At 49.9% G+C, this 14,408-nt stretch overlaps 1 protein-coding gene across 1 annotated transcript; it reads left to right on the top strand.

Moving 5' to 3' along the window:
- The first annotated feature begins 7,858 nt into the window (after positions 1 to 7,858).
- On the top strand, positions 7,859 to 8,791 carry LOC149914594 (olfactory receptor 14J1-like). Its single transcript, XM_090126447.1, has one exon. It carries the CDS (start codon positions 7,859 to 7,861, stop codon positions 8,789 to 8,791), a length of 933 nt encoding a protein of 310 aa, XP_089982573.1.
- Positions 8,792 to 14,408: the final 5,617 nt, after the last annotated feature.

Raw genomic sequence — 14,408 nt, 5'->3', positions numbered from 1 at the left:
GAGAACAGAGGCAGGGTATTGAGGCTGCATGGCAGCATGAGGAGCTCCATCCTTCAGGACTTTGGAGCAGATGATGAGAGAGTGGGGAAGCCCACAGGGGTGTAGGTCACTGTGTGCATGGCATGGAGCTGGGGACCCCTCCCAGCACTTCAGGGTGGCCACTGCCGGGCCGGAACAGGTCCAAGCAGTCCCTGCTGAGCATGAGAACAAGGACACAGACACAGAGTGTAGCTTTGCTGAGGGATTTATTGATCATCAGAGGGTGTCATTAATCATCTGGGTCTCCATTGGTCATCAGAGGGCAACCTTGGTCATCAGAGGGCAACCTTGGTCATCAGAGGATGTCAGAGGGCATCAGAGGTGAGGAGAATCCTTGTCCCTGCAGGGTTTGTCCCCAAGAACTTAGGGCAAGAGAAGAAGGGCTGGCAGCAGCCAACAGGCCCAGGGCAGGATGTGGGTCCCCTTGGGACAGCAGCCACAGCTCCTGTCCCACCTGCACGGTGACCCTTGGCTATCCATAGGGCAGCCTGAGCTTGCCCCTTCCAAATCCCCTCCTCTGCACTGCCCCATAGAGTGCAAGGGAAGGTATGGAGGTGACAGTGCCCAGGTCCCCCTGGAGCAGGCCAGGGACAGTCCCCTCCATACCATCCATCCCCAGCCCCTGATCCCTGGTCCTCAGGGCTACGGGACACCCAAGGTCCCCAAGTGCCCTGTGGGGTTGCAGGTGTCCCCGTGCTGCTCACCTAGACATGCAGATCCAGGACCGCGCGTTTCTCACGTGGGGGATTCTCCTCTGCTCTGCTGAGCACGACCTGGGGAGAAAGGAGGTATAGGGACACACCGAGGGACAATGGGAAACGCTGGAACACACTGGGAACACCAAGGGAAATGGGACACACTGAGAGGCCCTGAAGGCACAGGGACCCATTGTGGGTTCTAGAACACCGTGTCCAAAGCAAGGTCCTGTAGCCTGCTCAGCCCCAACTGCCCTCCATTGCCTCCTTCCCCTGCCCATTGATCGCCCACCGCAGGAGGGAGCCAAACAGAGGCCTTGGGGCCCAGGGGTGTCTCCAAGTCCCAGGAAAAAAGAGAAGACAGCAACATATCGCACCCCCGTTCTTATCCCAGGGTCACCCCTCAACTTACAGGACCAGGAATTTCAACGACGACAGGTGGTGGTTCCTGGGGAAGAAGAGCCAAGGGGCAGCCATGAGGGAACTGTGAGATTGGGTGTCCCCACCCAAGCCCCCTGTTTGGCCCTAGGGCTGCCCCCAACCCCATGGCTGCCAAGTTCTGTCTGCACTTCTGCCCATGGAGAAACCCAGGGTTGGGGTAGGACATAGGGACAGGACAGGAGCTTGGGGGGCCCAAAGCAAGGGGAATAGGGATGACAAAGAGATGAGACTTGGGAGTACCAAATGAAGAGGAACGAGGATCTCAAAGAGAGGTGAATGGGGGAAAATGAAAGAGAGGGGACTGGGGACCTAAACAGATGAGAATTGGGATGCCAAAGGAAGGAGATTTGTTGGTGCCAAAAGGATGGGATATGGGGACCCAAAGTGAGGGCATTTGGAGCTCCAAAGAGAAGGCATTTGGGGACCCAATGAAAAGGGGACTAGAGTGCAAATGGAAGGAATTTGGATGTTCCAAGTTGAGGAGTGGCCTCTGCCAGGCAGGGGCAGACTCCACCTGTCCCTGCGGAGCTCCCTGCAGGGCAACCCTTGGACACAATCTGTGTGGCTGCCCGGGCACTCACCACAACAACTTCCGGTGCTTGCACAAGTGGCTGTGGGGAGAGGAGTAGGAGAGGGAGTGAGAGAGACCTTGGCATCAGGGACCCCCATGGCCAATCCCCTCCAGCCCCAGCCCACATCCCCCATGGATGCTTCACCTGAGCTTCCACTGTGCAGCACAGGGCAGTGAGGAGCATCACGAGGCTGAGCGCAGCTGCCTTCATCTTCCTCTGTGCTCTGGGAGCTGGGTGAGGCTGCAGGAAGCAAGGGCTGCATTTATCCTCCCACTGTCCCTCCCACAACCCCCAAGTGCCCCTGGGTTTGCCCTGACCTGGCATGCAGCCATCCCCTGCCCCAGCCCCGGGGCACAGGAGGCAACCAGGGATCAGAGGAAGAACATTGAGTGCTGGGATCCCCATGGCATTGAGCCCAAAGCTCCCAGATACCAGCACCTAGCACACCCCAGCCTTTCTGTCCCCAGGACCACCATCCCCATATCAAGGCTTTGTCCAAGGATTCATCCCTGACTTCTCTTGAGTCCTGTGATGCAAGTTGTTGGGCTGATAGTTTGGGGAACTGGGGACACAGCTTTTGGGGGAGGTGAGAGGGCAACTGGGACGTGGGCAGTGAGGAAATTAGGGAGATATTTGGAAAGCAAGGAGACATAGGGATATGGGGACACGAAGATATGGGAGCATCATGGAGATATGGGGGCATCATGGGAACATAAGAATATCATGACAATATGGGGAAATCATGAAGATATGGGGACATGCAGCCAAATGGGAGCTGGTTGGTGACAGGGACCTGGAAGTCTGTGGGGACAGGTGGGTGATGGGGACACATAAGCACAGGGAGGCTGGCAGTGTCCACTCAGTGTCTTTGTGGTCATGCAGGAGGTCAGGAGTGAATAACAGGCCTGGGCTATGGCAGACACGTTTCCTCCTTACCAAACCTAAAGACCATGACTTTTAGAATCATGGAATCTGAGAATCACGGAATACCTGAACCACAGAAGTCACAGACTCATAGAATCAATGACTCATGGAGGCACAGAACCACAGAATCACAGTACCATAGAATTATCGAATCATGGAATCATTTAGGAGGGCCGAGACCCCTAAGGTCACGTCAGGAGATGTGTCATGTATTTTCTGCTCTCTTAAATAGCCAGTCTCAGAAGTCCCTACGTTTCATCCAGAAATCTGTGCCGCGTGTCTGACATGGCAGTAGTGCTGCCTCTGTCCATGAGGACAGATTGTCCTGAGGACACACAGGCAGGGAATCCAAGGCTGGGGGTGAAAATTGGCATTAGGTTCTGAAGTCACTGGGCTGTGTGCCTGAGCTTGAGCAGAACAAAGGTGTCCTATGGGCTTTGTGTCATCATGATACAGCCTCCTGTCACGGCTGTAAGTGAAGCTTGTTTTATCCAGATGAAAGGAAGGAAATAATAGAGCACTGATAAATGGCTTAGAACTGCAAACAACTCAAGGATTCTTCAAGGAAAGATGATAAGCCAATGTGAAGTGCGCCATCCGACAGAATAGCCAGCTGGTCACAGCTTCACGGGGCATTTCCCATAAATAAGAGAGCTGTTGTGGGTCCTCTCTGAAAACAGCAGTTCAGTGTTTGCTTTGGAAATTGCCCAGAGAGCAGCCAGCTGGAAGAGCTTCCTTTGGGCAGATTCTGCTCTGCGCAGTGTTTGTAGAGTTTAGCAGTGCTGCCTTATTCACTATATTTAAATACAGCGTGGCGTTATTCCTGCTCTGGAGTTCTTTTGGAAAGAACCAATGAACTGCCCATGCTGCCATCACTGAGGAATATTGACCGAGGTGAGGAACAGGCTGTTTTTGTGATAAACACAAAGCAGGTGGATGACACTTGATAGCAATTCCACGTGAAAGGTTCTCCTCAGGAAAACCCCTTGGCTGGTTTGAGGACATCTACAAAGAAATACTCAGGCTTTTGTAACAGCACAACACTGAACAAGTAAAATGTATGAGGTCTGACTTCTCAGGCTGTGATCTCCCCCTGCAGTGATCTCCCCATCATGGCATCATGGCATCATTGAGGTTAGAAATGACCTCTCATGTCATCCAACTGTTAATTCAGCACAATCAAATCCACGGCTAAACCCATAGCTGTGACCTGTCACCAGATCTGTGCTGTGTCACCCTGCTGGGCCCTGAGCCTGTGCTGCTGGGGAGCAGGTGAGGGACTTCCATGGCATGGCACGTCCTGGGTTGGGCTCGATGACCTCATCTTCTCCAACCTGGATAATTCTGAGAGTCTAGGACATTCACATTCTAGCATGCTAGGATTCTGTGTTTCTACATTTATAGCATTCTGTGTTTCTAGGATTCTACGCTTCTGGAATTCTAGAGTTGTAGGAGTGTAGGAATTTAAGCACGTAGGATTCTTGTCTGTAGGATTCTAAATTTCTACTTTTCTTAGGTTTGCAGGGTGGTAGGATTATAGCTTTCTTAGATGTCTAGATTTCTATGAAGTAGGATTCCAGGTTTCCAGGATTAATGAATTATAGGGTTCTATGTTTCCAGGATTTAGGTTTTTTGAATGCTAGGTAGGTTTCTAAGATTCCATGATGCGAGGATTCTAGATTTCTTCAGTTCATAGAATTCTAGGTTTCTAGGATTTATAGGATTACAGGATTCTAGGTTCAAGGCTTTCAGGTCTCTAGAACTGTAATTTTCTAAGGTTTCTCTAGTATTCCAGGATTCTGGTTTTCTAGGGTTGCAGGATGGGCTCTCACGACGACACACTGATGGAAGGGGGTTAAATTTTACCCGCTGCCTAAGGCTCACTAAAGCCTTTTGCAAACCACAACAGGAAAAATAAGCTCTAATCTAATTTTACCCATTGTTTAAGGCTCACCACAGCAAGATCGAGTCTCCATAGATAACCATAGTTAGTCAGCATGGGTTCATGGAGGGCTCTGGTGAGGCTGCACCTTGAGTACTGGGTCCAGTTTTGGGCCCCTCGCTGCAAGAAAGACATTGAGGCCCTGGAGCAGGTTCAAAGAAGGGCGACAAAGCTGGTGAGGGGTCTGGAGCACAGGCCTGATGAGGAGAGACTGAAGGAGCTGGGATTGTTCAGTCTGGAGAAGAGGAGGCTCAGAGGAGAAATTATTGCTCTCTATAACTACCTGAAGGGAAGTTGTAGTGAGCTGGGCTAAGGTCTCTTCTCTCGTGTAACTGGTGATAGGACTAGAGGGAATGGCTTCAAGCAGTGCCAGGGGAGATTTAGGCCTGACGTTAGGAAATAGTACTATTCTGAAATAGTGGTCAGGCACTGGAATGGGCTGCCCAGGGAGGTGGTGGAGTCACCAACCCTGGAGGTGTTCAAGGAACGTTTGGATGTTGTGTTGAGAGACACGGTTTGGTGAGAACTGTTGGTGATAGATGATGGTTGGACTTGATGATCTTGAAAGTCTTATCCGACCTTGGTAATTCTGTGATTCTGTGGTTCCTCTCTTTGCCATTTCCATTCGTTCTGACCTGCTCTGCCATCCCCAGGAAGAGCTCAGTGCACTCTCACAGAGGGCAGTCGTCCTTCCTTGTCTCCTCACCCATCCACTGTAAAGACTCTGTATCCCCCTTGTGCTGCAGTCCAGTTGTGGAAGCCATATAATTGTGTCTCCGTGGTCCAAACAAGAGCTCAAGCCTGAAACTGCACAAAAATTTCCGCCTCATCATATTTGGGTGTTTTCAACAGTGCAAAACACATGCCAATTGGGAAACATCATTAGATTTAGCACGGCTGTGGAGCGCATCTATGGTATTTGTGTTCAGAAGGTGGCACACAGGCATCGGACCCATTGTGAGGGTTGGAGTTGTCCAAGCAGCACAGACACTCTGAGGGCATGGCTTTCCTAAAGGCTCTGTGCTGCATTTGCAGCTGCATGTGAGTGTGCAGGACAGCCCAGGACACTGCCATGACTTCTGAGGCCAGTCACATGAGAGCCCATAGAAAACTGAGGTTTCATCAGATGAAGAACAAAGATGTGTGTCACCTCTGTAGTGCCTTGAGCTCCAGAACAGGCAGCAGATGGAGAACAGAGATGATCTGCCTCTTCTTTTGAGAGCTCATCCCTTTCGCCAGCTGCATAACTGCATGCTCCATGGAGACAAGAAAAAAGGCACACTCAGGTGCCCTAAACAAAGGGGTCTGTTGTCGTACAAGATGGCCAAGTATATCTCCATCCCCTCTCTGGCTCTCAGCTGATGCTCAGGAAGGAGGTGTCTGTCTCAGGGATTTCCCACACACTTCCCAAGCACTAGCACACATCCAGGAGCACCCCAGGCACCTTGGTCATCACCCAGGCTCTGTGTGTGAGCAACTGACTCCCTGCTGAAGGACCAAGGACTCAGAGCAGGAGCTCACATGCAGGCAACTCCTTGTGCATGCCTGAACTCAACCAGAGGAATCCCAGCTCCTGTTGGTCCGTGGGGAGCAGAATCCCATTTCCATTGCTGGGTTTCCATGTAGGGATGAGGTGCTTGCACTGCCTCAGCTGTATCAGTGCCCTGCCCAGGGTTAGTCCACCCCTCCCTGTCCTGCTCTGTGTGCCCTTTTTGTTTTAGCAATCACACTCTGGTAGGACTAAGTATTTCTGGAGTTAGTCACTGTCCACTGGACGTTTGGTGGTTAATTTAGAGTACAGTACAAAGATTTCAAAGTACAGTCATGGTGCTGTTGTCTTTCAGGAGCTGTTGGCCATGGAGACCCAGGGACATCTCAGGGGAGATCAGTGGGTTGGATAGAAATGGCATCATCTGCTGCTGAGCTGTGCTGGGCTCCTGGGACTGAGGGAGCTCCTACAAGTCGTCAGTGCTGCAGTGAAACAGCTGTGCCCAGGAGCAGCTCCTGTGCAGCACACAGCAGGACTGGGAGCATGATCTGCAGGTGACAGAGAGAAGAAGGAGGAGAGCTTGCAGCCTGCATGGCATCTTAACAGGCTGAGAGTCCACTGGAGGAGCATTTCTCACAGCCCTTGACAAGGTAATTTCTCATTGCAGGCAATGTTGTGGCTTTTTCTGCAGGGATCACTATGCTGGTGACATCCCATTGCAAAACAGGCTGCATTGCAAAACACTCTGTTTCCTTATCATTGAAAAAGATCTACTCCAGCCAAGGGCTTTCCTGCTGCAGCATCAGAGCACAGCCCTGAGGGCTGCGTGTCCCAGGACGGCTGCAGGCTGTGCAGCCGGGGCTGCAGCCGGGTGCCCAGGGCTGTCCTGCAGAGCAGGTCCCTGCTGTGCCCCAGGGGCTGTGTGCCGGGCCAGGGACTCTGCCTCCTGCCAGGCTCAGCACTCAGCACTCAGCACTCAGCACTCAGCACTCAGCACTCAGCACTCAGCCTGCCCGGGGAGCTGCCCACGGCGCTGTGGGGAGATGTGTGGGGGAAGGAGACCCCCGGCAGGGCAGGGCAGGGCAGGGGCCTTCTGCTGCCACGGCTGCTTCCTGGGCCGGGGGATCACAGCTACACTGCACTGTAGGGTGTTTCCGAAGGCACTTTGCAAGCGGAAAGATAAGACAGGGATTTTCCATTTTCTGTACATAGGAAAGGGGAAGTGTTTTAGACAGAAATCTGAAAGGAGCTGTGGAATATGAGCACTGAGAATCCTGAATTGTACATTTCTCATTCTGCTGTTATATGAATCATGTCCTCAAGTGCTTTCAGTTTCTCCTCTCCCAAAGGACAGCACCAGCTGAAATTATCGTAATTCTCTGCAGACGAGAACAATGCACTTTGTCTGCAAACAGGCAGCTTTCTTTAAGAGAACTTTGAATGCACAAAAGTTGAGATGGGAACTCTGTGTGCAGACAGGTAAAGACATGAGACATGGAAATGGCTTGTAACAGTAAAATATCCAGGCAGCTGAGATATGATCAGAGAATGAGAGGAAATAAGAGCCCCATAAGCTTCTACTTATTAAGGTACGGTGAAGCTCATTAAAATAAACTCCCGTACTGGAGTTAAATGAACATTATCCATAGACATAGAAAAACTTCTGTATAGCAGTGGGAAGAGTGTTTGTGCGAATGGTCTTGACTCGTCATTATTTTCTGCACTCCGCACAGGACTCCATGCCCAGGAACTGCAGATGCCCAACAGCAGCTCCATCAGCGAGTTCCTCCTGCTGGCGTTGGCAGACACGCGGCAGCTGCAGCTCCTGCACTTCTGGCTCTTGCTGGGCATCTACCTGGCTGCCCTCCTGGGCAACGGCCTCATCAGCACAGCCGTAGCCTGCCACCACCGCCTGCACACCCCCATGTACTTCTTCCTCCTCAACCTCGCCCTCCTCGACCTGGGCTGCATCTCCACCACTCTCCCCAAAGCCATGGCCAATGCCCTCTGGGGCACCAGGCACATCTCCTATGCAGGATGTGTTGCCCAGACATTTCTGTTTGTCTTTCTGCTATCAGCAGAGTATTGCATTCTCACCATCATGTCCTATGACCGCTACGTTGCCATCTGCAAGCCCCTGCACTACAGGACCTTGATGGACAGCAGAGCTTGTGCCACCATGGCAGCAGCTGCCTGGGGCACTGGGGTTCTCTATTCCCTGCTGCACACTGCCAATACATTTTCCCTGCCTCTCTGCCATGGCAATGCCATCAAGCAGTTCTTCTGTGAAATTGCCCAGATCCTCAAGCTCTCCTGCCCTGGTTCTTACCTCAGAGTAGTTTGGCTTATCATATTTAGTGCCTTAATCTTTCTTGCTTGTTTTGTTTTCGTTGTGCTGTCCTATGTGCAGATCTTCAGGGCCGTGCTGAGGATGCCCTCTGAGCAGGGACGGCACAAAGCCTTCTCCACATGCCTCCCTCACCTGGCCGTGGTCTCCCTCTTTGTCAGCACTGCCACATTCGCCTACCTGAAACCCCCCTCACTTTCCTCCACATTTCTGGAGCTGGTGCTGGCACTGTTATACACAGTGGTACCTCCTGTAGTGAACCCCGTCATCTACAGCATGAGGAACCGGGAGCTCAAGGCTGTCCTCAGGAAGTTATTTATATATATGTTTTTTCAGCATTGATTATATCTTCATCATCTTCACATAAGTACCACAAACTCAAGAAAAGCCGGGAATGGTATCATGCAATATTTCCATTCTTTTTCCTTGATTATTTTTTAATTCTTACAATAGTTTTTACTTCACATAAATAATATTATTAACCTATATTTCCCATGTACTTTTTTTTTTCCTTACTTCTGAAATCTTTACTATTCTTCAAGCACTTGGCTGTTTGAGTAGATTTAAAAATAAATAAATAAATAAATAAAATTTAGATTATCATCTGTATCTCAGAGATCAGCCCTGCACACAGGAGGGCTGCAGGAACCAAGAGCCCAATGCCACACGTTGCAGCAGCCCTGGTGTCTGTGGGGCTGCCCCTCACCGCCCGCTGGGCGCTCCCTCTCTGCTGCCTTGGAGTTGTGCTGCTGCTTCCCTGGAGCCACGGCCATGGGCAGCAGCAGGACGTGCTCTTTTCAGTGCTGCTCTCCTTGCACCACCTTTGCACGCTGTTCTCCTTTCTCCTTGCACTTGTGTCAGCCCTCTGGTCCTGCAGACCAACAAAAAACACTTTGCCTGCGGTGTGCCTGCAGATAATTGTAGTGCACATATTAGCGTTAAAGCTGATGACTGTACCTGGACACTGAGTGTGTTTCACTGTTATCTAACCAGGAGCTGTGAATCTGGGCACCTCTCCCTCCCTTCGTGTGTGGGGTGTGACATGTTCCCTAATGACAATCCTCAAGGCAGGGGCAGAAAGATGGATGCCTCTCCCAAAGCTGGACTCAGCAATTCACTCACAGGGCTGCTCTCTGTAAAGACCCGTTGCTTTGATGGGATTCTCCATTGGGACTGAGGGGACAGTTTCACAGTCCCACAGTAACCTGAGAGGCGTGAACTTCTGACCTTTTTGCTTGCAGGGTGTCATAGAGCTGCCTAGATCAATCTGTGCCCGTGACAGGGGGCAGCAGGCCTGTAGGCCCCCTGGACCCAGAATGGGAAGGAAAAAGAAGAAGGGAAGCGATATGGGAGCTGGGCCCCAAAACAGAACAGCTGCAACAATCTATGGAGGAAAACTTAATTTTACTAAATATGATATCAGAATGCAAGATAACACAATATATAATACAATCTAATTGAAATTGAGGGGAATAAATCAAATAAAATAAGAGAGTCTCTGAAATTGAACATTCCACTTTGAACTGAAGGCGCAAGGCTGGGGAGCACCACAACACTGCCAGGCAGCGGGAGAGGGAGAGATCCCGTGACTTCCTCCCATGACTTCTCTTCCTCTCTGAATGCACAGTCCCCTGGGAAATGCAGTTCTTCTCTCTTCTGAGAACCAAATATCCAGAATGTTGTCAGTCCTCGGAACTGGAGCATTAACTCTTTAATTACCTGCGCTTTACATGATGTTATGATGTGGAATACTGATAGCATGAATCATAAAATCATGACATTCCACCCCTTACTCTACATCACTACATCATGCTTAATATATCCACATATATACAAAAAGAATAATTAAAATGCATTACACACATGTCTATATACATATATACACATGGAATTACTGACTGCATTCCCCAACATGAAATTCCCTTCTGGTACACATTGAACATCCCCATTTTCCTGCATTACCCACCAAGTGGACCCAGTACCGCGGAGAGGTTTGCCCTTTCCAGAAGCTGGAAGAACCCAAACTGCTTTTCCCAACATGCTCTTTACTGGTACAACAGGGACCTTATCTCCCTCTACGGTGTGTAGGGAGCTGGATTGGGTAGGACCATCACGATTGATAGATCCTCTGGTATTGACCAACCAGGTGTCTTCTGCCAAATGCTTCTCCCAGTGCTTAAATGTTCCGCCACCCATTGCTTTCAGCATAGTTTTTAACAACCCATTGTAGCATTCAATTTTACCAGAGGCTGGTGCATGGTAGGGAATATGGTAAATCCACTCCATGCCATGATCTTTGGCCCACGTGTTTACAAGAGAATTTTTGAAATGAGTCCCATTATCAGACTCAATACTTTCTGGGGGGCCATGTCGCCACAGGACTTGTTTCTCAAGACCAATATGGTGTTTCGGGCGGTAGCATGGGGTACTGCATATGTTTCAAGCCACCCAGTGGTTGCCTCCACCATGGTGAGCACATAACACTTACCATTGCGAATCAACCTTGCCACAGCTCCCCATATTTATTCTTTTGCCATTGCTCTTCCTCCCAGAGAGTTTTTATCCTCTTGGCTTGTTTAATTGTGGCACATGTTTCACAGCCATGAATAACCTGTGCAATAGCATCCATAGTTAAGTCCACCCCTCGGACTCCAGCCCTCTCATATGTTGGATCTCTTCCTTGGTGGCCCGAGGTCTCACGGGCTTTCCGAGCTAGAAATAATTCACCCTTGTTTTCTGCCAGTCCAGGTCTTTTTGAGCCATCTCAATTTTGGCAGCTCGATCTACCTGATGGTTTTTTTGTTGTTCTTCAAGTAGCCCAACTCTTGGGCACATGAGCATCTACATGGTGCACCTTCACGACCACATCCTTTATTTGGGCAATATGTCTTTGCCCAAGCAATGTCTTTGCACACTTCAGCAGCCCAAGTAGGTTTAGCCCTCTGTTGCCAGTTACGTAGGAATGGAATGTTGTTTCTGCATTAGATATTTAAAAGGGGAAATCGATCTGAAGAAGTAGAGCACAGTGTATTTGTATTTTGTAACTTGTCCTTAGAAATAGCTGAGGTGAAAAAGTAGAAATACCATCTATGTATTTAGAAATATAGTTGCTGAATTGTGTGATTAATTCTTGCTTGCAAAACTGCCATAGTTTTTAAATGTTCCAAATAGAGTAGGTACAGTATTATGGACTAGAAAGCATATAGTAGGGCTATTCTGTTTGGATAAGAGACCCTCAGCAAAAGAAAAACAGACTTAACAAACATCAAAAAAGCCAGGGCCTCCATGCAAGGCTGGATTGCCTTGCTCTGTGGGTAGGTTGAGATGCAACAGCAGGCATCGAGATACTCCCCCTTATCCTCTTTCCAAGCTTATCTCTATGCAAGGACGAGCAGATGTCCAGAAACAATGACCGAGTGTTGAATGAGCAAATGTGAGAAGTTAATTAATTAGCAATATATGCTTAGTTGGCAACAATTGATGTTTAGCCAGTATCCGTATGTTTACTTGAGCATTGGGAAGATTGTGAAGCCGAAGCACTCAGCCAATTTGCAACCAGGGGAGAAAGAGGTGAGCGTCAAGTAATATAAGGCATAAAAGATGTAACGCTGTTTTCTGTGTGCTCTCATGGTTGCAGAAGATCTATGGGGCAGGATAGAGATCTCTGCTTTATCAGAGATACTGTCCTGATAAATTATTCTGGTATTTCCAGCAGTTATTTTGTTCCCATCGCAGTAACCACCCCCACAAGGCATTTGTTATCATCACAGAATCACAGAATCACCGAGGTTGGAAAAGACCTACAAGATCATCCAGTCCAAGAATCCACCCATCACCAATAGTTCTCACTAGACCATTTCCCTCAACACAAAATCCAAACGTTCCTTGAACATCCATGGCTTGCAGATGACACCAAGTTGGCAGGAAGCGTCGATCTGCCTGGTGGTTGCATGGCCCTACAGAGGGATCTGACAGGCTGAAGCCAATGGGATGAGGTTCAACAAGACCAAATGCTGGATCCTGGGCTTTGGCCACAGCAACGCCAGGCAATGCTTCAGGTGTGGGGCAGAGGGGCTGGAAGACTGTAGAGGAAATGGACCTGGGGGTATTCATTGATGCTCATAGGACCTGGGGGTATTCATTGATGCTCATAGGAACGAGCCAGCAGTGTGACCAGATGGCCAAGAAGGTCAATGGCATCTTGGCTTGCATCAGAAAAAGCATTGCTAGCAGGAGTAGGGAAGTCACTGTTCCTCTGTACTCAGCATTGGTGAGGCTGTAACTTCAGTGCTGCATTCACTTTTAGGCTCCTCACTGCAAGGAGGACATTGAGGCTCTGGAGCATGTCCACAGAAGGTAACAAGGCTGGTAAGGGGTCTGGAGCACAAGTCTTATGAGGAGCAGCTGAGGGAGCTGGGATTGTTTGTATGGAGAAGAGGAGGCTCAGAGAAGACCTTATTGCTCACTGTAACTACCTGAAGGGAGGTTGTAGTGAGCTGGGGGTCAGCCTCTTCTCTCACATGACAGTAATAGGACAAGAGGGAATGGCCTCAAGTTGCTGCAAGGGAGATTCAGGCTGGACTTTAGAAAATACTACATTACCAAAAGGCTGGTCAGGCACTGGAATGGGCTGCCCAGGGAGGTGGTGGAGTCACCGACCCTGGAGGTGTGCAAGGAATGTGAAGACGTTGTGTTGAGAAACGTGGTTGAATGAGAACTGTTGGTGATGGGTGGATGGTTGGACTGGATGATCTCAAAGGTCTTTTCCAACCTTGGTGATTCTAGGATTCTATGATCTCCAGACCCATGGTCATCAAACTGGTTGAAGGAGCTCACCCTGACCAACATCAGGCAGTACTGCTTTGTCTGCAGATTATCACCTGCCTCATCTCTTCAACTACAGTCGTGTCTCTCAGGGAAGTCAGATGCAGCCCCACTCTCCTCTCCAGATTCTCTGATTAAATCAGAAGCAAACCATTACGCTATGATGAGCAAACCATGCTATCTCCCAGTATGATGTCAGAATCTTTCTTTCCCACTGTTCCCTTCCCTGCGCGTGAAGCAGCAATCTGCTGATCGTCAGAGGGCTTATTTTGCCATCAGAAGGTGTCTGTGGTCATCTGAAGGCTTTGTTGGTTGTCAGAGTGTTCCATTGATTGTCAGAGGTGTTCATTAACCATCAGAAGGCCTCATTAATCAAGAGCGGGTGTCACTGGTCATCAGAGGGCGTCACTGATCATCAGGATATTTGAGGAGTCCATGGGTGGGGATATGCAGACCTTGTTTTGGGTGACAGGGTAGGGGGTAGGGGGACTGAGGGAAGAGGAATGAAGCAGACCCAAAGGAGGGACAGGTAGCTGCAATAAACGAGGGGGCTAAAGGAGGGTGATGTGGCCATGCAGAGGTAGAGCAAAGGGTGAAGAGTTTGGAGAAACTAGAAGGAGGATCTGGGAGAGAACAGAGGCAGGGTATTGAGGCTGCATGGCAGCATGAGGAGCTCCATCCTTCAGGACTTTGGAGCAGATGATGAGAGAGTGTGGAAGCCCACAGGGGTGTAGGACGTGGTGTGCATGGCATGGAGCTGGGGACCCCTCCCAGCACTTCAGGGTGGCCACTGCCAGGCAGGGACAGATCCGAGTGGTCCTGCTGAGCATGAGAACAAGGACACAGACACAGAGTGTAGCTTTGCTGAGGGATTTATTGATCATCAGAGGGTGTCATTAATCATCAGGGTCTTCATTGGTCATCAGAGGGCAACCTTGGTCATCAGAGGGCAGCGCTGGTCATCAGAGGATGTCAAAGGGCATCAGAGGTGAGGAGAATCCTTGTCCCTGCAGGGTTTGTCCCCAAGAACTTTGGGCAAGAGAAGAAGGGCTGGCAGCAGCCAACAGGCCCAGGGCAGGATGTGGGTCCCCTTGGGACAGCAGCCACAGCTCCTGTCCCACCTGCACGCTGACCC

Source organism: Phasianus colchicus, chromosome 29 (assembly GCF_987193195.1).
Source record: "Phasianus colchicus chromosome 29, bPhaCol1.hap1.1, whole genome shotgun sequence".
Classification (NCBI taxonomy): domain Eukaryota; kingdom Metazoa; phylum Chordata; class Aves; order Galliformes; family Phasianidae; genus Phasianus; species Phasianus colchicus.
This window is presented reverse-complemented; position numbering and strand designations above follow the sequence as displayed.

Coding starts and splice junctions, on each gene's coding strand:
- LOC149914594 (XM_090126447.1), top strand. CDS start 7,859: ATGCCCAACAGCAGCTCCATCAGCGAGTTCCTCCTGCTGGCGTTGGCA.